The sequence below is a fragment of the Drosophila rhopaloa genome, unplaced genomic scaffold (assembly GCF_018152115.1).
Source record: "Drosophila rhopaloa isolate 14029-0021.01 unplaced genomic scaffold, ASM1815211v1 contig_166, whole genome shotgun sequence".
Taxonomy (NCBI): domain Eukaryota; kingdom Metazoa; phylum Arthropoda; class Insecta; order Diptera; family Drosophilidae; genus Drosophila; species Drosophila rhopaloa.
Window position 1 is genome coordinate 589,477 of NW_025335046.1, and position 25,527 is coordinate 615,003.

General features: G+C 44.2%; 1 protein-coding gene across 1 annotated transcript; it reads left to right on the top strand.

Moving 5' to 3' along the window:
• The first annotated feature begins 5,018 nt into the window (after positions 1 to 5,018).
• On the top strand, positions 5,019 to 22,202 carry LOC123037481 (uncharacterized PE-PGRS family protein PE_PGRS24-like). Its single transcript, XM_044458380.1, has 2 exons — positions 5,019 to 5,155; positions 21,362 to 22,202. The coding sequence occupies exons 1-2, from the start codon at positions 5,019 to 5,021 to the stop codon at positions 22,200 to 22,202; spliced, it is 978 nt and encodes a 325-aa protein (XP_044314315.1).
• Positions 22,203 to 25,527: the final 3,325 nt, after the last annotated feature.

Sequence of the window (25,527 nt, forward strand, 5' to 3'; positions counted from 1 at the left end):
CTTGACCAAATTCCTCACCCTCAGGATCCAGAACTTGGATCGGATCAGACGGATCATCAGCTGATTGCCACCGTGCAGCGTTATGCGATGCGTAAATTGGACGAGGAGTCGAGACAGATGGCAGTCGTATGGAAGGATGACAGGATGCCGTTCATCATACTGGAGAAGTTCGGAGGACGTGACTCGGTCATATGCTCTCATGAGCCCTTGGGAATCAATGAAAGGGTTCAGGTTTTGGACAAGGCTGGATGCTGGCACTGGCCGTTTTTGGCTTAAGCAGCCAATCTCAAGGGCAAAGTGCCTGCGTTGCGTGACGAAAATCAGGAGCCGCTCGGCCGACGCAATTTCAGGAGCTGTCAAGGGATCCTCAAACGGAGACATGAGCTTTCGCGAGCGCTGGATGAACCGATGAGCGTAAGCGAGGACTCGCAACGCCTTGTCGAGTGTGGAAAAACGCTCAAGCATGTCTTCAGGGGGGGCCTTCGCAATATGGATTTTGACTGCTCGCTTCTCGAGTTCAGTCACAGGGGGTTCATAGCCGTGAGTGGGCCACTCGCAGCGAGGCTACTGCAGCCAGGCAGGACCATGCCACCACAGCTGGCTGTCCGCAAGGTCTTGAAGCGCATCTCCCCGGCTAGCGAGATCTGCCGGGTTATGCTCGGAGCGGACGTGTGCCCATTTCTCCACCTCGGTGAGCTGGGTGATCTTGCTCACACGATTTGCAACGAACGTTGTCCAGTGGCACGCTGGCTTATGCAACCAGGCGAGAACAATCGTAGAGTCCGTCCAACAGAGCAAGGCGCACGCCTGCCCGGGCATCTTCGGAAGAACGGCGTTGGCCATTTCGGACAATAACAAGGCACCGTTTTTACTGGGGCCACCCGTGTCTTTGCCGTGAGCAAGTTCACCATTACCTCGGACCCAGCCTTAACTCGGACGTAGATGGCTGCGCCGTTCGCCTTCTGCGAGGCGTCGCAGAACCCATGATGCTCAATTTTGAAATGTGGTCGGAAAGCGACCCATCAGGGAATATGGATATGATCGAGAGCGGAGTAATTTTCCAGGAAGTCAACCCATCTTTGGCAAAAATATCGATGGGGGGCATCGTCCCATCCTAGATTTTGGAGCCAAATGTCCTGCATGAACATCTTTGCCCGGACTATGAAGGGGGCGAGCCAGCCCGCTGGATCAAATAGTTTGGCGATTTGGGATAGGACTTGACGCTTTGTGAACGTTGAGAGTTTTAGCCGTGCTCTCTGCGTCGTGCTCTCTCTGGATGTTGGCCAAAATCGCTTTGCTATTGGATTTTCTAAGAGGGAATCCTGCTGAATCCAGGGCCCCCTAGAGCTCGCGGATAGCCGCTTGCGCTTTGGTTTTGGAGTCTGCCCCCGCGAGTACGTCGTCGACGTACATGTACTGTCGGATAATCCGACTGGCCTACGGATACCTCGACTCTTCGTCGTCGGCGAGCTGTTGCAGGATACGGATCGCTAGGAACGGGGCACAATTGACCCAGAAGGTGACTGTCTTCAACTCGTAGTCGCGGATTTCCCCATCGGAACTAACTAATTAAAGCTTAAACATAAAACCGCTATCCCGCCCGCTTTACTCCGCTGAAGCGAGAGCGGGAGTTCGGCAAAGGCCGACCGTGGAGTTCGGATTAGAAACTTAGGCCCGCGCTTCGGAGCGCGGAAGCTGCAAGAGACTAAGAGCGGGAGCGCAAGAGTGGCGAGAGAGAAAAGCTCGGAACAATGAGCAGCGGCAGTACAGTGGGCCGCTGAGCTAAACATTCCGCCCCGTCTTGCAACATAGTCGTCCTGCTTACGGCTGGTGGTAGGCTCCGGACACGATCCAGCCAAACACGGTGTTCTGGGCCACCGGTAGTCCATCCTGGATTTTGAGGAAGCCCGGCCGCATAATGCTCGGATACATATCCGCGCCCAAGACTATGGAGATCGTCGCGGGGAGGTAGAAGCGCTCGTTAGCAAGCGTAATATCCCGGAAACGGGTCCGCACCGCTTCGCTCAGCTCCCGGATTGTCGAGCGGATGCGCACGTGAGGCTAAGCGGAAACTCGCCGCTAGCGACGCGTCAATGTAGCTTGTAGGCGTACAAGGGTCGATGAGCGCCGCAGTGTTGAAGACTCGAGTCCCACTATCTAACCCCACCGAACAGTCGGAAGGAGGTGCCTCTGCAGACGGAGCGGCGACCGCAGTCTGCGTGGCACCGCGACGAGTAGCGGAAAATTGGCTGAGAAGCGGCTGAAGAGTTCCGTGGAGTTGCAACGGTGCTCCGCGACCGGCGTGCCCCCGGGACTGGCGTGAAGACATCGTAGAGATGCAGGAGCGTGTGGTGATCTTGCCCGCACGTTTTGCAGTGATCACCTCGCCATCACACGCCGTCGGAGTGCTCGTGGGCCAAACAGCGGTGGCAGTACCGGTTGGCAAGGACAGCCCGGAGCCTCTTCTCGGCACTCAGACGGAGGAACCGACGACATTTCCTAAGTGGATGGATCGTGGAAACATCGTGAGTGATCTGATTGCCGGAATAGGACAGATGAAAAATTTGGATCAGTACTGATAAGAACTACGAAACTATGAATTGGAGCTTCGAATCGAAACGATCAATTAGATCACTGGAGAAGAGGGGCGACTGGTTATTGCGGGCAGGCGGACGCTTCCATCGAAAGAAGGACGACCTTCGCTATGGGACGCTTGATGAGTCCCCGCGCAGAGCGGATGTCGACTACACGGACATGGCCTTCGGATCCAGGAAACACCGCGTCAATTCTGCCTAATTGCCACTCATTGGACGGAAGCTTGTCTACCTTGAAAACTCCCATGTCCCCGGCACCGAGATTTTTTGTAGGGGCTCGCCACTTATTCCGCTTATGGAGTTCCTTGAGGTACTCCTCCTTCCATCGCAGACGAAATTACTGAAGAGCCTTCAGGTGTTGCCAGCGGTTTAAATTGGATGTGGTGGTCCTAGATTCTGGAGCCAAATTTCCAGCATGAACTTCTTTGCATGGACAATGAAGGGGCGAGCCAGCCCGCTGGATCAAATAGCTTGTCAAATTGGGATAGGACCTGACGCCTCGTGAACGATGATCTTGAGGCCAATTCGGGCGGAAACGTCGCCGAGAGTTTTAGCCGTGCTCTCTGCGTCGATTTTGAGGAAATCTTCAGGAAGGAGATGGTCACTCTGGATGTTGACGAAAATCGCCTTAGTATTGGATGTACATTTCCCAAGTGGGAATCCTGCCGAACCCAGGTCCCCCTTGAGCTCGCGGGACGTACATGTTCTAACTGCAGCCCGGTCTGGAAGGCGATCGAATGGCAGAGTTTCGTAGACTGAGCGACAACGGTTTGATTAAGATCAGAGGCTTGTGGCTGGATAGTCTTGAATGGGAGTTTGATGAGGTTGAAAAGCCTCTCCCTAATATAGGTTGCTTCGGAACCAAAATCGATCAAAGCTCGGGCCTGGAAATTGCACCCTAGATGGCATATGTGAGTGAGGGCTGTGCCCAGTAGAACGGCTCTTGAGGCGGAAGCGAAGCCCACTTGCACATCAGAATGATCCTCTGATGCGCCCGTGCCCCTTGCAAAAAGGCGCGGGTCGAGACCTGGCTGACGCAGACGGACATGGAGCGGCCGCGAATGGATTACCGCGGTACAGGAGGGTACAGGACGGCTGTAACATGTGAAGCAGCTATGGTCACTAGTGCCATCCTGTTGCAGGTGCCCTCGTGGAAAACAGTTCAGGCAAAGCTGCTTTCCTCTGGCCTCGTATGAATTAAGCCTGCGTTCTGGGGCGCTCGCAGTTGTCGACCTTGGCGGAAATTGTCATGGACTGCTAGGCCTGATGTCGTCAATTGCCTCCGAAGCAGCTGCTGATGACTATAGGCACCCGTCACAGCCTCTTTGAGAGCTTGGAGAATATCTCGGGAGAGTGGGGCAGCCGCACCTATAAAGGTTTTCCCGTTGTCCGACTGATCTTGACGGGGACATACTCTTCGGGACACGAAACCAGTGAAAGCGGCGAGAAACTTCTCAGTCGTATGGTCGGACGTAGGATGTAGATGGATGACCTTAGTGGCGAAGCACACGAACAGCAACACATACCCCTTAGTAATGAGACAGGCTCGTCCCGTGTAGTTTTTGATTTCGAAGGGACCGGCATAGTCCACACCAGTATATGTGAAAGCGATCTGGACGAACCTTCTTTGGGTAAGTCTCCCATGAGTTGCATTTCCAACTTCTTTTTGTGGATGACGCATACCTTGCACGAATATATGACGGACTTGACCAAATTCCTCACCCTGGGGATCCAGAACTTGGAACCGATCAGACGGATCATCAGCTGATTGCCACCGTGCAGCGTTAGGCGATGCGTAAATTGGACGAGGAGTCGAGACAGATGACAGGATGCCTTTCGTCATATTGGTTAAGTTCGGAGGCCGTGACCCGACGGCATGCTCTCATGAGCCCTTGGGGATCAAGGAACGGGTTCACGTTTTGATCAATGCTGGATCCTGGCTCTGGCCGTTTTTGCGTGACGGAAATCAGGAGACCGACGCAATTTCAGGAGCTGTCAAAAGATCCTCAAACGGAGACATGAACTTTTGCGAGCGCTGGATGAAGCGTTGAGCGTAAGCGAGGACTCGCACCGCCTTGTCGAGTGTGGAAAAACGCTCAGGAATGTCTTCAGGGGAAGCCTTCGCACGGCCTTTGACTGCTCGCTTCCCGAGTTCAGTCTCAGGGGAGTGATAGCCTTGAATGAGCCACTCGACAGGACCATGCCACCACAGCTGGCTGTCCGCGAGGTCTTGAAGCGCTACCCCCGGCTAGTGAGATCTGCCGGGTTATGCTCGGAGCGGACATGTGCCCATTTCTCCACCTCGGTAAACTCGGTGTTCTTGGTCACCCGATTTGCCACGTACGTTGTCCATTGAGACCGAGAACAATCGTAGGGCCAGTCCAACAGTGCAGGGCGGACGCAGGCCCGGGCATCTTCGGAAGAATGGCGTTGGCCATCTCGGACAATAACAAGGCTCCGCACAACTTGAGCCGCGGGAGCGACACCGTTTTTACTGGGGCCACCCACGTCTTTGCCGTCAGCAAGTTCACCACTACTGCGGACCCAGCCTCAACTCGGACGTAAATGGCGGCGCCGCTCGCCTTTTGCAAAGCGTCGCAGAACCCATGATACTCGCTTTTTAAATGAGGTCGGAAAGCGACCCATCGGGGAATGCGGAATCGAGAGCGGAGTAATTTTCCAGGAAGACAAAAATCTCGAGGGAGGGCATCGTCCCAACCTAGATTCTTGAGCCACATGTCCTGCATACTATCTTTGCCCGGACAATGAAGGGGGCAAGTTGCCCGCTGGATCAAATAGTTTGGCCATTTGGTATAGGACCTGATGCCTCGTGAACGACGATCTCGAGGTCAATTCGTAATGAAGAAAAACTCATCAGACGTCGCCTTCCACCGCACGCCGAGAGTTTTAGCCGTGCTCTCTGCGTCGATTTCAAGGAATTCCGCGCGAAGGAGATGGTTACTCAGGATGTTGGCCAAAATCGCCTTACTATTGGATGTCCATTTCCTAAGTGGGAAACCTACCGAAGCCAGGGCCCCCTTGAGCTCGCGGATAGCCACCTGCGCCTCGGTTTTGGATTCAGCCCACTCGAGTACGTCGTCGACGTACATGTACTGTTGGATAATCCGACTTGCCTGCGGATACCTCGACTCTTCGTCGTCGGCGAGCTGTTGCAGGACACGGATCGCTAGGAACGGGACACAATTTACTCCGAAGGTGACAGTCTTCAACTCGTAGTCGCGGATTTCCCCACCGCTATCCCGCCCGCTTTACCCCGCTGCAGCGTAGGTAGGATTGCTGTAGTATGCTCACATATCGGGTACACACTGTACCACTTATATCACTGCAACATTGTGGCATTTGTTTATGTCTTAATATTCCCAGCACTTCAAGTGCGGAGTAATTCGACACACACAACAATGTTATGAGCATCCTAAATGCTGAGCCGGCATGTCTGCATGCGCGGCCGATCATTCGGTTATCATGTGAGCATAACACCCTCTCCCTCATGCGCGGCTGCTAATTGCGCCGCTTATATACACTTATGCATAAGCATTGACCGCTGCTCTGCAGTGGCACATATACATTAATATAGATATTTAGATACATAAGCCAACTTATTCTTAAGTCAAGCGGCAACATTCACCAAATGCACATTTATTAGTGCCTATTATAACCTTATTAAATTCATTAAAATAATTATTAAATATAGAATCGATTGAACTTATTACATGGCGACCGTGACTGTGAATAGTGCTATCTTCGGATTGAAAACAAAAGTGCAAATCAATAAAAAAAAATATCATAAAGTGATGTGAATGTTTTTTTAAATATATAAAAGCTGTAAATTAAGGAAAATTTGTTTTAAAATTATCAGCCTGTGCGATGACCAGCACCGGCGCCGCCTGAGTCCAAAAGGCCCGGACAACAACAAAAAAAAAAATACAAAAATAAAAATCATCAGCCTGTGGGATGACCAGCACCGGCGCCGCCTGAATCAAAAAGGCCAAAAAAAAAAAAACCAGCAGCAGAACCAGAAAAGTGTGGAAGGAATGGCAAATCCTTCTACGCCAACGCAGGAAATAAAGTGTGGTAGGCAAACTGCCGACTACACCAACGCAGGAGGCATATAGTTAGATCGCGACTTGGCCCATTATACGCGACACCGTCAGTTGACTTTCTCGAGGGTGTCGATTTTGGTAAAAAGGCGTTCTTAGCCAATTTTAATTGCCGGTTTCGATCGAGTCGTTGTTGCAAGTCTAATTGCTAGTTAGGTCCCGCAAAGATTAAGTTCCAATTATGAAATCTCATTTAAATCGTTTCAAAGACGACTACTTGATCCGAGCTTTTATTATAATGTCTTTCTTTCTTATCTTTATTCTTAGGCTAAGCTTATACATGTAGGTTACAATTAAGGGTATACAAATAGTTATACTTGGATATGTGACTCACCCACGACAAGTTTCTGCAATCTTAATTGTAGAAATTTATAACTCTTATAAACTTATTTCAATTTTGGAATGTGTATTTTCTTTTGACTTGGTCTTTGTATATTTTTGCGTTTGCGACTTCATTTGATATTAGGTAGTTTCCATCTTGATGATAGTTTTGAACTAGCTTATACTTAGGATTTGATTTACCAAATTTATAATTTTTAACATAATCATTTTCAAAATTTTCCCATTAATATTATTATTTTTTAAATTTAAGAGTTCCTTATTATGTTTGATTTTTTTCGCGATGTTTTGTTGTTGTTCTGCACTTAGGATGTTGTTTAGGAAATCGATTGGTTTCATCTTTGTAATAGAGTGAATAGTATTATTATAGCATACCATTGCTTTAAATACTTTGTTTTGAATCGTATCATTGTTTTTCTCGTCTGCATTAAAAAGTCGGATGTGCTCATTTAATGTCAAGTGTAGTCTCTCAACATCTGAGTTCCCTGTTTTTTTATACGGTGTCGTGAAATGTATTTCTATATTATTATCTATAAGAAACTGTTTTATGCAATTTATATTAAATTCATTATCCGTTATAATAAGCTTGGGCTTGCCTAAGCACTGGATTCTCTCTTGTATAGCCTTTAGCAACGAAACCCAAGATCTATCTTTAATATAACAAGCAGTAGCGTATTTTGTGAATTTGTCTATTGTAGTAAGGTACATAATTTTTCGCATGGGGAACCAAATATCTAGATGGATTATCTCGTTGTGTTGCGAAGGGGTATCGGTTATGTTTAGCTTATATTTTAAGGGGTTTCGATCATATTTGGCCAAGTTACAAATTTTACAATTATTAACATATTTCTGAATTTCTTTCTGAAGATTCGGATAGTAATACATTTTTTTTATTTCGGCAAAGATTTCGTTAATACCTCTATGTTTGTTTTTTAAATGTTCTTCATTTATTATTTTTAAAATTTGTTCTTTATCTGTTACATCTTTTAGCAAAATAAACGATCTTATTAGTTTTAAGTTTTCGTTGCATGCGAAGTATTGTCTGTAACATTCCTGGAATTTCACGTACAAATTAAGCTTCGCAATAAATGGCTACTAGGCCTTTATCTGGTAAGACTTCCGGCATTAATTCTAAAATGGTGGTCTTATTTCCTATTGTTTCTATAATGTGTCTTATTTTTCGTTTATACAAGATTTTGGTGGCTCGCGATTCCTTTTGCCATAGTTTTAGTACTATTTGCGACTTAAATATGTTTAACGCGTTATCTGTATTTTTTATATAGCATAAGTTATCGGATTGAGCACTGTGGATGGTTTCACAATTAGTGGATTGATTTGAAAAAAGGTTTATTAGGTCTAACGAAAAGTCGTTGTTTAGTTCGTCAATTGTTTCGACGGTTTGCTTTGTATTGTCGAGTTCGCCTACCAATATATAAGCTTTATTCAGCTGGATTAGATCACTTCTATTGACTTCGGGACAATCTAACAAATTATTATCAGTGCATATCCTACTTAGTCCGTCTGCTATAGCATTTTCTTTTCCTTTAATGAAAGCTATATCGAAATCATATTCATTTAGTTGAATTTTCCATCTCTGTAGCTTTAAATTGGGTTCTTTTAAGTTGTTTAGCCATACTAGTGGGCGGTGGTCGGTTTTTATTAAAAACTTTCTCCCATATAAATAATAATGAAAATGTTTGACGCCCCAGAAAATAGCTAGAAATTCCTTTTCAATCGTGCTATAGTTCAGTTCGTGGGTTTTTAAAGTACGGCTGACATAACATATTACTTTGGTATCCTGCATTAGCACCGCTCCCAAGGCATGGTTGCTACCGTCTGTAATAAGTGTAAACTGTTTTTGAAAGTCAGGGTAGGCTACAATTGGTTCGCTTTTTATTAAGACTTTTAGCTTTTCCAAAGATTCTATAAATTCTAAATCATTTGTATTAATTTTAGAATTTTTTTTCAGGAATTTTATTAAATGTTTTGCAATTTTAGAGTAATCTTTTATGTATCGCCTTAAGTAGCTAGTCATGCCCAGAAAACTTTTTATTTGTTTTTGCGTTGTTGGCAATTTAATCCTATCGATTGCCTCAATTTTTTTTTTGCTGGGTTTCAGACCGTCTGAATTTAGAACGTGCCCTAAAAACTCTATTTCGCATTTGGCAAACACACATTTGTCAATTTGAAGCTTTAAGTTTGCATTCTCCAAGCAATTTAATATTTTGGTAAGGTGCTCAATATGTTCTTCGATTGTTTTCGAAAATATAAGAATATCGTCCATGTATACAATACAAAAATGGTCTATATAGTTTCTGAGTAAGTGGTTCATAAGCTGTTGAAAGGTTGCGGGAGCTTTTCGAAGACCGAATAGCATACGCAAGAATTCGTAGTGCCCGCTAGCAGTGGAAAATGCCGTCTTTTGGATATCGCTCTCGCTCATTTCAATTTGATAGAAACCCTTTGCTTAGTCTAAGGAAGAAAATATTTTACATCCATACAGCTTATGAAATATCTCATCTATATTAGGAATAGGATAGCGATCTTCAATTGTTTGCGAGTTTAATTTTCTGTAGTCGACAACAAGTCGCCATTTCGGTTGATTTGATTTATCCAATTTATTTTGGACAACCTATAAGGGACTGTTGTACGGACTATTCGAATGTCTTATTATTCCTTGTTTTAGCATATCGGATATTTGTTTGTTTACTTTGTCATTATGGGCCTCGGGATACCTATAGGCTTTCGAATAGATAGGAATATCATTTTTGTATGAATTTTATGTTTAACTTCACTCGTAAAGGTTAAATTATCTCCTTCTTTATAAAATATACCTTCAAATCGTTTTAAAACTGGAGTGAGTAGTTTCTGAGAAATAGGGTTTATATATTCTAACGACACGCTATGGCTAGTGTTAACTTCCGGACTATTTAACGTATTTGGATGCCTGTGTAGAAGTTTAGTTTAACATTATTCAAAGTAATTGTCTGTTCTGAATAGTTTATTATTGCGTTTAAATCATTTAATATGTTTCCTCCTATCATGCCATCGAATATATCGTGGAAGTTGTATTCCAAGAACTCACACGAAATCTACATAGTTTATGTATCTGAATAATGTTTCCCATTGCTTTTACTTGAATTTCGATGTTTGTTTTCCATTTTGGGTGGCATATGTTTTCATTAATGATACTGAATTCCGCTCTAGTGTCGACAATGAATAGGAGGTCTCTTTGAGTTGATCGAAGTTTTATATAGGGTAGTCTTGCTGGTCCCCTAGTTGAAAATTTGCATTAAAATGACCTACGTCCATTTGACCTATCGAATTATTTTTTTTAAGTGTTACGGCTAGCTACCTGTTGAGGCTGGATAGTGTTATAGGACATTCTAGAATTACTAGATGGATTAGCGGCGTAATTGTTATTATAACTGGCCCTATTTTTATACCTATTTGTATTTTGCCTGTTGGAACTGCCAGGATTTTCCTCTACTTGTGGTTGATTACGGTATCCATTTGGAGTTCTTTCATTTCGATTGTTACTATCGTTACTGAAATATTTTCTAAAAGGAGGTTTGTTGCTAAATTGTTTTCGAAATGGTCCATACAAGGTATAACTTTGATGACGGGCATCTTCAATAATTTTGTATGCGTCGTCCAATGATGGAGGGTTTCTGGCAGAAATTATTGTTTTCGTTGGCTCAGGAAGATTGTCCCTTAATACTCTAAGTGAAATTCTGTTTACTTCTTCAGTGGTATACGTCCCGTCACAATGTGTTAATATTCGATTGTGCAGTCTATTGGCAATTTCATTTATTTTGTTTGTTGATGTAGAATAGAATCCTTTTCCCCAAAATGTTTTATTAGTATTTCTTTTAGTCTTTCCCAGGACGTAACGTTTCCGTACCTATGCAAAACGGGTCTTACTAGTCCACAACATTTATTTTTTATAAAGTTAAAGAGGACTTGTCTTGATTGCTCGTCAAACGCTTGAAAAGATGGCATTAATACGTTGATTTGATTTATAAAGTCGGGAAGCTGGTTTTTATCTGAGCCATCAAAATCTTGTATATTTTTTATACAATTTAAATAAACAGTTATTTCGGGATTCATTTTTAGGCCTAGTTTTTTTTTTCTTAACTTAAATGTAAAATAAAATTAGAACTTACTTAAGATTAACAAATACTTCTGAATCGTGAAAGGAAAGTAATACACAATGATAGATTTTACGACTCCAGTATTCCTAGCCGGAAGCTTTTCCTCTCAGAATATTTTTTTTTTTTGACCTGTGTCGTCTTCTGCTGATAAGGATGACGTATGTGGAGCTTGGTGTAATGTTTTCGAGCCGCTTGTCTCAGACCATTACGCAATATCGTGTGCACTTAAATACACGTGGTAATTTGGAAAATTTAATTCCAAAATCGGTGGTTTTTGAATCCTCGTCGCCAGTTAGATCGCGGCTTGGCCCATTATACGCGACACTGTCAGTTGACTTTCTCGAGGGTGTCGATTTTGGTAAAAAGGCGTTCTTAGCCAATTTTAATTGCCGGTTTCGATCGAGTCGTTGTTACAAGTCTAATTGCTAGTTAGGTCCCGCAAAGATTAAGTTCCAATTATGAAATCTCATTTAAATCGTTTCAAAAAGATGTTTTATTTAAAGCGAGCTGTTGCTTGAGCTTTTATTGTAATGTCTTTCTTTCTTATCTTTATTCTTAGGCTAAGCTTATACATGTAGGTTACAATTAAGGGTATACAAATAGTTATACTTGGATATGTGACTATATGAGTGCGGAAGGTAATCCGCCCTCTGCACCATCGTGGGAGACACCTGCTCCTGTCGAGCAAAGGGACGCACCAAGCCTACAAGAGGCCCTAGAGTTGTGTCCCAACGATGGTCCTCGCCCCCTCACAGTAGCTGAGTACAGGGCACGACAGGAGTCCAGCAAACCCATCCACAAACGGAAAAGAAGTGGAAAAAGGGTAAAACTCCTCCAACAAAGAAGACTACTAAAGGGCTACAGGAATATAGCAACGACCTCGCAGGAGAAGGAAGTACATGAACGGAATATTAAAGAATTGGACAAAATACTTTGCAAACGAGCAAAGTAACGCAACAAGGGCTGCATTTATGCCAATGCCTAAGTTGCCTTTAATTTTAAACTTCTAACCCGAGTCGATGCGCGAAAGCGCTGCTCGAAAAATACTAAACACTGTTAGGCTATATACTAAAAACATATAACTGATATTGGTTTATATAGAGCAAAATATTGTAAATCAGTTATATGAAAATTAACACAAAAAAAAATTTTTTCACTCTGATTATCGAAAGGAAATTTATGCGATTATGCCAGCAGACATTTTATTACATTTATTTAATTAATCAAATTTGAATTCCTAAATTCCTGTTATAAATTAAATTTTTTTTTGTTGACTTTATTTTGCTGAGTGTTTCTCAGTGGCCCTAAAATCAAAGAGAAAGCTGACAGGGAAATAAGCAAAAACAGGAATACTTACATAAATCTATTTAAAATTTCTTTAAATGATTAAATAACAATAAAATAAATAAATTCTCTACAGAAAATCATAGTAATTGTAATAATACTTATATATTAGTAGGTCTACCCAGAATGGGAATTGTAGACGTTTAGTCAGTGGACTCCACTGCTAACGTTATTAACAAAGTAGAACCATACAATATTGACCTATATTGGGTGCAAATACTCTTAATAATAATCGTTGTAATAATGAGCGCAAATCTTTTTTACAAAATATACAAGTTGCACAATAAATGTTTAAAGAAGAAGAATTTGAGCAGAGCAAACGATCTAGATAAGATCTAAGAATATAAAAAAAGAAAGGATAGAGTGTTCAATTTCATACCCATTTATTGAATGAAAGATATCTCTCAGAACCATTGAAATACCTAACACTTTCAAAAAATAACACTATTAAGAATCATTCTAGACGTTCGGGTAGAGTCAATTAAAACGGACTTCGGTATATATAATTAAGGCAAATGAATTTAGCAAGATTTAAATCAGAATAATCGTTAAACAAAATATAAAAAAATTTTAAATCAAATTATGGCATTTAATATAATGAAATTAGATAGCTGTCTTGATGAAATAATTATTAAAGACCCAGAATTTAGAATGCGTACATTAACCATTCTTTATTGTCATAAAACCTTCATTCCCATTACTGAATTTGAATATGACTATATGGAAAAGTACAATTTGGAATTCAGCCCTTTGTTTGCTTGCAATAAAAAAATAAGGGGTTTGATCCTAAATACTTTTCCATACGTCTCAGTAAAGGACGTCGTGGATTACCATCTTATACTCGGTGAAACCACGATCCTTATGGTAAAATTACATAGATAAGATTACCATGGAATGAAACGATTTGTATGCGAAATTGAATAAAATAAAAACAGAATTCGATAAATCCTACAAATCTCTCAATCAAAATAGACCAATTCAAGGAAGCACAATAAAAAACATGCAGAAATAATAGTAAACTGCTTTAACGAGGCGCGAATATTAATACATGGGCAACGAGAAAAATTAAATGATGATCATTGGTCAAAAGTATCAAAATTTTTGAAAAGGCTCAGAGAAAATCTAATATCGATAAAAGAAAAATTCAACTTAGATATCTCTGTACCGACCACTCTTAATACCGCAATAACAGTTGAAACCGATGAAGAATTAACATTGGTAGAGCCAACTGGCGTCGATCAGACAGACTCAGAAGAGTTCAACGCGAAAATAAAGGAAGAAGATTTAAATAATCTTACTTTCCCAGCCGTTTTATTATCAAACGTAGATAATACAACAGACTTAGACTCAAGCGCAAGCATAACTGAGAACAACAACTTTAAAATGGCACAAACAAATATTGACTTCATTAACACTGCATCAAAGCTTATACCAGTTTTCGATGGTAAAGCAGAAAACTTAACCAGTTTCATTGATGCATTACATATAATAGAGTCAATAAAAGGCGAACACGAAAACCTAGCTGTCTCTATAATAAAGACAAAGCTAAAGGGTGTAGCCAGAAATCTGATTGGAAACGAAATAACGGTAGGTGAAGTAATTGCCAAATTAAAAAGTAACGTCAAAGGCAAGACTGTAGAAGTATTGTCAGCAAAGCTGATGAATCTAGAGCAACGCAATAAACTGCAAATCAATACACATCAGAGATTGAGCTGATGACGAAGGCTTTAGAAAGTGCGTACATAACAGACGGTTTAACACTAGAACTAGCAAGAAGTTATTCCACACAGCATGCAGTGAAAACAATGACTAAAAACTGCACGATTGATAAGGTAAAACTTATCATGCAAGCCAGCAATTTCAACACAATAATGCCCGCAACTGGACAACCAAACTCGGTCCTTTACTACAATCACTATACACAGCGCGGCGGAAACCGCGGACGCGGAAGTCATAGAGGTAATTTCAGTGGTCGTAGTAACAATTATAGTTTCTACAACAATACCAACCATAACAATGGTTCCGGCAACTACAAAGGATACTCAAGGGGCCGTGGCAACTCGAACAGAGGCTACGATAACAATAAAACTAATAATGTAAGAGTAGCCAATGACACTTCGGAAAACTACCAAACCCCTTTAAATACTCAACAGTAGAGAACGTAACAGTTGATACTATTAATCTCAGCCAAAATATATTCGTCTCATTCACCCATGTGGCTACCGGAAAAGAACTTGTATTTTTGGTAGACACAGGTGCCGAAATCTCTTTAGTAAAAGAAAATTCCGATATATTTCAAAACATACAAGATAATAACATAATAGATATACGGGGAATAAGCCAAGAAATTACTAAATCCAAAGGCTTAACATCAATTGATGGCATTTTAGAAATTGATTTCATTAAAAAATACAACTGCCAACTAGACTTTCAGCCATCTGAAGATTGGCTTATAATAAGACCAAACAATTTTTAATTTCCAATTTATGTTCCAATAGCATACAGTTCTGGCAATAACTCAATTCTTTTGCCAGCAAGATCACAAATCATTAGAAAAATAAAATGAAATTCAAAAGAGGACAGTGTATTAATTCCAACTCAAGAAATTGAGCATATATAGCAAGTACCATAGCTACAACACAAAACGCTTTCATAAGACTACTGAATACAACAGACTAAGATCAAGTGGTCAGTGCGAATAATTTATTATATGAATCACTTTTGAACTACGAAGTAGTCGAAGGAAACAAAGAAACTAGAGAAAAGTCTGTATTATCCCAATTGTCCAAAAATTTCCCCCCACAATTCAAATCACAACTCTCAAACTTATGTAAAAAATATAATGACATATTCGGATTAGAAACAGAACCAATTAGCACGAATAATTTCTACAAACAAAAACTGAGATTAAAAGATGATGAACTCGTATACATAAAAAACTATACAAGCCCACATAGTCAGGCGAACGTAATTCAAAAGCAAGTGGGAAAATTAATCACCGACGGGATTGTCGGACCCTCTGTATCTGAATACAATAGCCCATTATTACTTGTCCCTAAAAAATCAGCTCCAGGTTCCGAAGAAAAGAAGTGGCGATTAGTAATAAAAATAGATTAATAAAAAATTACTTACCGATAAATTTCCACTCCCTAGAATTGATGATATTTTAGATCAAATAGGTCGAGCAAAATACTTTTAATGTCTTGATTTAATGTCAGGATTTCACCAAATAGAACTTGAAAAAAGCTCAAGAGATATAACTACCTTTTCATCGAGCAATGGCTCGTATCGCTTCACGCGATTACCTTTTGGTTTAAAAATAGCGCCAAAATCATTTCAGAGAATGATGACTATTGCATTCTCCGGACTTGAACCTTCACAAGCATTCCTGAAAGAGCGTCCAATAAAACACGTCCTCCTTGTTGAGTTGATATTTCAAAACTGGTTTTATTTAAGAATATCTTCGACTTAAATAGCTAACATGAGACTTACAACTATTCTTATCTTTTGACCTATGAATCGGTATATCCCCGACTCCGGGAAACATGCTAAGGGTTATAGAGGAGATAGCAATTACTCCGATCGCACTTATCACTGAACATGTGGTGACCACTCGCAGGAGGTCATTTTACAACTTTTTTACCTAGTTGTTTTAGGTATGCACACACGTGATACATTTGGTGCGGCTACGATTCCGCTACCTAAATATACATTTGTATATCTGCGTGTTCATGTTTGAACATACTGCCAAAGGCCGCTAAGAATGATATATTTTTAATATATGAATAGTTATGATTTAACGATTTAGTGGACTGTAATTATTTATTCAATTTAATTTTTTAAACTCAAATCTTGCTCTTTTTGTGTATATATATTTCAGCTTAGACATGTAATTCTCTTATAGCTTAACTCTAACATTGGCTTGATTTATTCTTTTAAAATTTATAATACTTCGTGTTCTGATGAACATTCTGCCAAAGGCCCGGTAAACTTTACATTTAGTTTAACAATATATTTTATTTTTGACAACTGTGCAAACAACGGTTTAGTGGACTGTAAATTTATTATTTTTCAATACATTTTTTTTTTTTTACTTAACTATTTAACTTTAAATTTCTTGCAACGGTCCTGCGAACGTTATGGCTTCTAATCTTTGCCTAACAAAACATTTTTTCACAAGGTATATTATCAAAATTCCCAAAACTATTAATGACAATATAAGACCAGCATGTCCGGAAATATGATGGAAATGCAAATCCTTTAATTGTGGATGGTTTTCTTTAAGCTCTTTAATTTCTTTCTTTAATTTATCCATTTCAATTGTATGATTTAATGGCGTTAGCTTCAACGGATCCCACATTATTCTCGGAACTTCACTAACCTCTCCTATGTATGGTGTTGACAGGGTCTCTTCACTTTCCGATTGAATATTATGATGGGCTATTAACATTTTGTCATCCGTTCTTGCAGTACAATACGGTGCAATACATAAAATCCCTTGCTCAGGCAGTTCAGACAACTCCATTTGAGACCCAGAACATTGTACTCTTATTTTAGTACCTATCGGAACCTTAAACAACCAACTACTTTTCTTTTCCAACTCTACCCAGTAACTTGTGGCATCCACTACTGTTTTGTATACACAATTCGAAGCTCTATTTGGTTTTAACGGCTGAACTTCACATGCGTTGTCATTCGCGGAGTTCCAGGGCCGACTTCCTTGGCATATCCTTTTATTTTGTTGCCATTTTTGACATTGATTTAAGGTTGCTTCGCTCATTATGTCATACGAATCGATTTCAAAATTATAAATTAAATATTCGGAAGTTATGTGTACCATTATTATTTTATCTACTTTCCTAATAGGCAACAGAATTAGTCTAAACAATTTAGACGGATGCCTACTAAACAAAGGCACTTTTGCAGTGATGATTAATTTATTCTCTATAAACAATCCCCTCGCTGTTAATAAGGTATATACCTCCTTAAGTTCCGTTCCTGATCTTTTCCCTGGAATTATTAGATTTTCCGACAGATTTTCCTGAATCTTGGCAATCTCAATTTTTAGCTGATTTGGCCTAAGAATGTTTGTGTTTAGTCTGCCGTGATTAATATCAATTAATAGGCTTATAATCCCTGATTGAACTTTTTCACCTTCTTCAATCAAAGAGTGAAGCTGTTCTTTTTTTTCAATTCTTACTTGCATACTTCTAAAATTAGCGTTAACATCCTCGGTTGTTTTTTTTAATAAATTAGTAGTTGAATCAACAACTGACGTTTGCTTTTGAACCAATTTATCCATGTTCCTCTGATTATCTAATAAGTTTTTCATATCTTCCTCTAACTGTTCCCTGTCATCTTCATCCATTATACCAAATAAAATATGATACAACGAACCTATAAACTCTAAGGGAGCACGTTTGGTTCTGGATCTTGGTTGCATCATAAATAATTTATTATTCTCTTCTAGTTCCATTAATTGGCTTCGCATATTATCCAAAACTAGATTGCATTGATCTTCAAAGCCATGAAGTTTTTCGCAAACTCTTCTCATTTCCTTTATCAACGCTTTACCTTTATAAATCATCTTAAAATATGCCTCCATGTTATAATAAACCACCAAATTCCAAGACGTACTTACAATTTCTACATCTCCTAGGGGATCTAAGTATTAATTCTTTGTACCTCAAACCCATCCTTTTTGGTTTTTATCGCTGCGGCACTTGACACCTGGCGCAACAAAGCAAGCAAAACCAATATTACCATGTTACTAAGCTTAGATAACCTAGGGGAAACTCTTTTTATGGTCGGAGTTGCAGTTGCATCTTCTGCTTGCTGTACACCAATTAAAGGACAAATCTTGGTAATGATGCCTCTGAGGTCTTTACTTTGACAACCCTAACTTTGTCGTCTCTACCTTTATGAACTTCCTCTACTTTTGCCATTGGCCATCTAGCTGGGTGACAATTTTCATCTTTTAAGAGCACTACCTGCCCCTTTTCTACATTTTGACTACCTTTTTTCCATTTATACCTCTGCTGCAACGTATATAAATAATCCTCCTTCCATTTGACCCAAAAATCTCTTCTCATTTTGCGAATTAACCTCCTCCTATCCAGGCTAGGAACCTTTTCATTATCATCCATTGTCTCCACTATGTCCAACGTAGGTCGACCTATTAAGAAATGTCCGGGCGTTAGCACCTCATTATCATCGACATCTTCTCCCGTCGTATATAGCGGTCTAGAGTTTAGCATTGCTTCGATTTGGCATAATAAGGTTGACATCTCTTCGTATGTCAATATACTATCTCCAATCACTCTTTTTAAATGATATTTAACCGACTTAACACCTGCTTCCCAAATACCTTCAAAGTGAGGTCCTACCGGCGGGATAAAATGCCACTGAATTTTTTCGGTTTCCTTTTCTGCAGCTACTCTGGAATTATATTGTATGTCTTTTAATAATTCTTCGTCTAACTTTCGTGCAGCTCCTACAAAATTGGTATTATTATCCGAATATATATTGGCACATTTTCTCCTTCTAGCTATAAATCTTTGTAATGCTGCTAGAAATGCATCAGAAGTTAAATCACTCACAACTTCTAAATGAATTGTCTTAGTTGCCATGCATACAAACACTGAGATATAACCTTTAAAAGTTTTTTGACCCCGATTTTTCGAACATTTTAGGTGATACGGCCCTGCATAGTCTATACCTGTATTTAAAAATGGGTATGCTACATTCACTCTGCACTTTGGCAGGTTACCCATTATTTGTTTACCTGAACATTGCCTATATCTCGCACAAGTGACACACTCTCTCAATACTTTCTTCAGAGAATCCCTTAACCTAAATATCCAATACTTCCTTTGGATTTGGTTTCTCATTAAATTGATTCCACCATGCATTGTCTCTGTAACGACCTGATTCAGCGGCTAGCTCAGAGAGGTTGTGAGTTCGTTCCACCAAATTTATATTGAGTGACCGCCCGTGACCAAAGGATAACGCCAGAACTGATTAGGTTGGTGCTGGTTTATTGTTTCTCTAAAATATAGCTATTACTGCTATTAATCTGCTGCCCGTTGTCGCTGTCTCCTGCTGCGTTGCTCCTGGCTCGCTGCTGCTCTGCTCCTGGCGTGCTGCTGCGTCGCTCCTGGCTTACCGCTGTGTTGCTTCGGCTTGCTGCTCCGGGTGACTGAGATCGGGACGACTCCACCAAAACCCTGGATGTTATGCGAGCTTCCCTACCGGGACCGGCAAGGTGTATCGCCTAGCAGGTGAACCGAAGTTACGCCTTATCGCCTAACCACCTTTATCGCCTGGCTTCCGGAGTTCAGCCTGGACTTTGTCGGCAAGGTGTATCGCCTAGCAGGTAGAACAAAGTTCTCCCTTATCGCCTAGCCACCTTTATCGCCTGACACCGCGCAAGGACTCCCTAAGCTTGACTTTACCACGACCTAGCACCGTTGTATCTCAGCGTTGTAGCCTCAGCCTGTAGCTTGTCGTCGTTCGGCGTCTCGACTTTGCGATCTTGATCCTTGGGCACTTCGGTTTCGATGTTTACTTATTCCGCGTTCACGCACTCGCTCTGATTCTCGCACTCGTACTGTCCCGAGCTGCGTTCGCGCCGTCCTTTTTATAGGCGCTGTAGGTGCCGTTATTTCCCTCGGGTCCAAGGTCCACTGAGGTACCGTTAATTCACGGTGTGTCCTCTTTGGGGGGGTCCGAAGTCCGCCAATTTACCGTATGACCCCGTTGCCCTTGCCGGGCGCGGGTCCAAGGTCCATCGAGGTACCGTTAATTCACGGTGTGTCCTCTTTAGGCGGGTCCAAAGTCCGCCAATTCACCGTTTGACCTCGTTGCCCTTGCCATATGAGGGTCCAAGGTCCGAATGTTTCCCGTTTGACCTGGATGCCCTTCATTTCTCCGGTTTTCTCGCCTCCTCCGCTGTTGCTAGGCCGATCTCCTGCATCGGGATTTGTGGGGAGTTTATGACTCGTCACATTTCCCTCTTCCTTCGGAAACGTAATGAAAGTGGTGACTTTCCCCGCCCTTTATGTTTAGACTACTCGAATTCCCCGCCTGACTTGCGTGTTAGATGTTCCCCAGACAGTTCCCCGAAAGACTTAACCTTTCCCCAGACTGTTCTCCTAAAAGACTTTACCCGTACAGCTCCTTGAAAGACTTGAACTTTCCCGCGACTGTTTCCCTAAAAGACTTTTCCATGCAGCTCCTTTAAAGATTTTTTCCCCAGACTGTTTCCCTGTTCCCCAGACAGTTCCCCGTTCTCCAGACAGTTCCCAGTTCCCCAGATAGTTCCCAGTTCCCATTTCCCAGACAGTTCCCAGTTCCCCAGACAGTTCCCAGTTCCCCAGACAGTTCCCAGTTCCCCAGACAGTTCCCTGCTTGGAATTCGAATTTTCCCGCCCAGACATTTCCCCAAACTAAAAGTCACCATTTCGTTTTCCCTCGGTCCGGCAACTCCCTGGAATCTCACCACGATCGCGTTTATCGATTGTGGGTTCCAGTGTTGCTATCGTCGTTGCCTTTTCGTTGTCTTAAGTTGCCATTTGGATTTTTGAACATAGAAATAACCAATTTTCTTAACCCATCGATCGCAACTATCGATCGACCGCCTATCTCGGCGCCCCCGTCCCTATTGCCTATGTCCGGCAACCCATTGCTCCCAAATGTAAATAAACAAACCAATTTTCGGATTAAAACCTTTAAAGGCCTTTTATTGGGCCTTCAGGACTCTCACCGCCCCGCCAGCCACCCGGATGCGGTAGCGGACGCCATCTACCACTAGCAGCTTGGCCCAGCGGCTGCTCCGAGCCCTTCTCACCTGCCTGCTGGCCTCGGATGCCACCCTCGGCGGCCACCCTCCCTCGGCAATCTCTTCCCAGCGGCTGCTGTCCGCCGAAGTTTGTCGGCTCATCGACGGCCTTGCTGGTGGCGACCGCGGCTCCGGGCACGATGTCATCCTAGCGACTTTGGGCGGCCGTGCGGCTGGCCCTTCTGCGGATGGCCACACCCAGGGCCCCTTCTCCCAGAACTCCGGCTCCCCACCGAGCCGTTTGGCTGGCAACGGCGATGGCGTTAGCACCCACGGCGGCGGTGGAGGCGGCGGTGTCTCCGCTCCGTGCCGTGGTGCCTGGAATGGCCGTGGTGCCTGCGGCGGTGACGGTGGTGGCGGTGGCGGTGTTGCAGCCCGGCGCGGCGACGGTGGTGGCGGTGGCGGTGGCGGTGTTGCTGCCCGGGGCGGCGACGGTGGTGGCGGTGGCGGTGCTGCTGCCCGGGGCGGCGACGGCAGTGGTGGTGGTTGCGACAGCGACAGCGGTGGCGACGGCGGTGGAGGTGCTTGCGGCGGCGGCTGCTCCATAGGGCCTGGCCGTGCCCAGATTGCTGCCTCTTCGGCCTCAGCCTCATCCAGCCGCTTCTGCCACTCTCTGGCTGCTGCGGCTGCCCGTGCCACCGCCCGCTGCGCGAATATTCGCCGCACCACCTCTGCCCGGGTTGCGAAAATCCGCTTTGCTTCCTCCGGGCGACCCGATGGCGCTGCGTCGCCCAACCGGATCCGCCCGAATCCGGCTGCGGCCCTCCTTATACGGCGGAATGCCATCCGGGCCTTTGCCGCCCGACGTGGCTAGTCCTCCTCGTCCGGGGAGACCTCCGGACTCACCGTCTCCGTCCCGGTGTCCTCCTGGGCTTCCTCCTCCTCGGACGAGGACAGGCTGATGGTCGGCACCTCAGCCTCCTGCCCTGCCGACCAGATGCCGGCCACCTCCTCCTCCTCTAGCTCCACGTCGGTGATCCGACCTTCGTCCTCCGTTTCTGGGTTCGGCAACGGAGACCGCGACACCAGGGAGGACGCCAGCAGCTGGAGTGCGGAACATGAGTCCCGCCTCCATCTCGCCGCTGGCTGTTGCCCGGTGCTGCCTCCCCGCCCCTCTCCCCTCATGGACTTGCTGCTGCATTTACTTGCACTCATGTTGGCGACCTGATTTTAATAGGCCCGTCTTGTGGCGCTCGCGCGCTGACGAAACCTCGGTTTCCGATGGTTCCCGGTTCCGTTGTCCGCGGCGGCCTTTGGACTCTCCTTTGCTACGGGGCTCCGACGGGTCCTCTCTCTGGTGTGCGTTACCCGGTAACGGTATCCGCATCCTATGACCCTCCCTCTCCCGCTCTCGCGCTCCTAATGCATCTGTGTGAGTTCGATACTGTGTATCGTCCTCTCCCTCTCTTCGGATTCACAGTGCGCCCCCGCTAAGTCCGACTTCGATCCTTTGTTTTGGCCATCAATAAATTGTTTTTTTAATTGGCTAACGTGGGCGGTTTTTTCTTTGCCAGTCTTTTCGTGCCGCGATCATAGTTTTCACCGTCCTGTTGGCTCTCTCCGTCGGGTTTTCCTGGGGCGCGTATGGGGCCGTGAATTGGTGTCGGACGCCTAATTCACCCAGGAATTTTTTAAACGCCCTGCTGGTGAACTGAACGCCATTGTCTGTAATCAGTACCTTGGGCACGCCGTATCTTGCGAGGACCCGCTCGCGGATCGCCTTTTCCAGAGTTTCCGTCGTTGCCCTGCGCATTGGCACCATTTCGGTCCACTTGGAGAACCTATCTACCAGCACTAGTAGCATAGAATTCCCGTGTTTGGAGCGGGGCAGTGGTCCGACGAAATCTGCGCACACAGTGGCCCACGGCTCTTCCGGTACTTGGGTCAGCATTTTTCCGGCCGCCTGTAGTTGGCTTGGCTTATATCGTAGGCAGCTCTCGCAGTTTTGCACGTATTTCCTTATGTCGCGGTGCATTCCCGGCCAATGGTATCTTGCTTCGACTCTGGCAATTGTTTTCCGACCGATAAATTTCCACTCCCTAGAATTGATGATATTTTAGATCAACTAGGTCGAGAAAATACTTTTAATGTCTTGATTTAATGTCAGGATTTCACCAAATAGAACTTGAAAAAACAAAAAAAAAAAACTTTTCAACGAGCAATGGCTCGTATCGCTTCACGCGATTACCTTTTGGTTTAAAAATAGCGCCAAATTCATTTCAGAGAATTGTGAGGCACCGTAAAAGCTGCCCCACATCCAGCGAGTAAAAAAATGTTTATAATTCCCAAAAATATTGGTAGACAATAAGTTAATAATGATAAGATAGTAATTTAAGATGTACATATTGGTAGACAATAAGAAAAAGAACTAGTACTAAGATAGGATAGGCCACGGAGGCAGGCAAGAAGCCAAAAGAGCCGTTAAGTTTAAAAGAACTTCGGTCGTTAGCCGGTAGTTCAAACAGTCGTTATTTAATGTATTAATTAGGATCTCAGCTGATCAGGCACTCTACTCAGCGAGTTAGGCGATCTACACACGATCGGATTAGGCGACCTGCGCACGGTTACAGTGTTGAGAAGCGAGGACCCGGCTGGCTATATAAACCCGGCGGCTGCTAGTCCAGCTTCTCTTTCATTCGCCACCAGTCAAGGAACAAGCATCGAAGCCAGAGGAAACCACGCAAAAGGACACGCAGGACACCAAGGACCCGCAGGACATCAAGGATCAGGGCGAAGGACCCTAGTGAGTAGAGTGCGAGAGAGATAGGGAGAGACAGGGAAAGAAAATAGTGCGGCTAGGGAAAATATACAGATAGAAAAGAGGAAGAAAAGTCCACAAAGATAACCAAGAAAAATAAAACGAAAACACGGACAATAAGAACAGCGAACATACCCCGAGTTGGATTTATTTCTTCCCGGACCCTCAGAGCACTGATCCGCGTGTGCTAAAACAGTGGCCTAAACCGAGCTGGTTGCGTTTTCGAGAAGATTCCTCTGCGCAACTGGACCTTGGTGGCAGCCACGTGCACAGACGTGAAGGCGTGCAAGTACGGGTTTTCTCTCCGCTTGCATAGCTTTCCGTCGCGATTCCGGTCGACACACCCAAGCCTCAAGTAACCCGAACCCGACCCGCGTGTGCCAAACAGTGGCCCAGGCCAAGCCGGTTGCGTTTTCGAGAAGATTCCTCTGCGCAACTGGACTTTGGTGGCAACCACGTGCACAGACGTGAAGGCGTGCAAGTACGGGTTTTCTCTCCGCTTGCATAGCTTTCCGTCTCGGTTTCGACCGAAGCACACCCATCCCGAACAGTGGGAGCCTGTCCCAGAACTGGGAACGCTGACTTCTGTCCATGTTTAGAGACGATTCCTCTGCGTGGGCGTGAAACAGCGCCCCAGGCGGCGGGAGTTGACACAGTGGTACGGGCCAATCCCCCACTGTGCCTCCTCCGACACGCACGTGACGGCTTTCACTCGTTCGCGTCTGGCCCAAATCCGAGTCCCAAATGCCTGATCTGACCCACCAAGGCTCACCGCGCGCATCGGCGACTGCGTCCAGATTGCCCGCCTCAACTCGTCCCCGCTTATCCAAAAATTTATGGCCTAAAGACCCATAAGACGCCGCTGGCCGTCGCCTAGCCGCCCGGCCACCCAGAGCGCCCGGCATCGCCACAAAACCACCCCGGCACGCGTGCCGATCACGCCAGCATACATAAATCCTGGCCAGACATCGCTTAGGCCACCAAGGGGCACCGCGCACACCAGCAGCGACGCTAGGAGCTATTTTTTTTTCGCCGCAAACAAGGTCGTCGCACACGTCCGACGCACGCCAGCTCAGCAAAACAGACAGGGTCGTTACACGCGCCAAGCACAAGAAAAACCAGGGTCGCAAAAACACCGCAAACACGCACGCCAATAGGAAAACAATTTTTGATACGCACACGACTGCCGCCATAGTTTTGGTTGGGGCTCTCTCTCCTCTATTTGCAACGGGGGACTTTTATCGTTCCGTTTAAACGTGGCCGTCCCCAACGACACCACCGATCCTCGTCAAACCTCGGTTCGGCCGCACAGCGCCGTCGCCAGCCCTTGTCCCGGCCATCGACTCCGCGGATCCTCGCCGGATTGGGGTCCAGACCGCTC

Bases quoted from the DNA above. Each gene is read 5' to 3' on its own strand.
- LOC123037481 (XM_044458380.1), top strand. From the start codon at position 5,019: ATGGCGTTGGCCATCTCGGACAATAACAAGGCTCCGCACAACTTGAGC. The intron at 5,156-21,361 runs GTAAATGGCGGC...ATCTACCACTAG, and splicing joins GACCCAGCCTCAACTCGGAC to CAGCTTGGCCCAGCGGCTGC.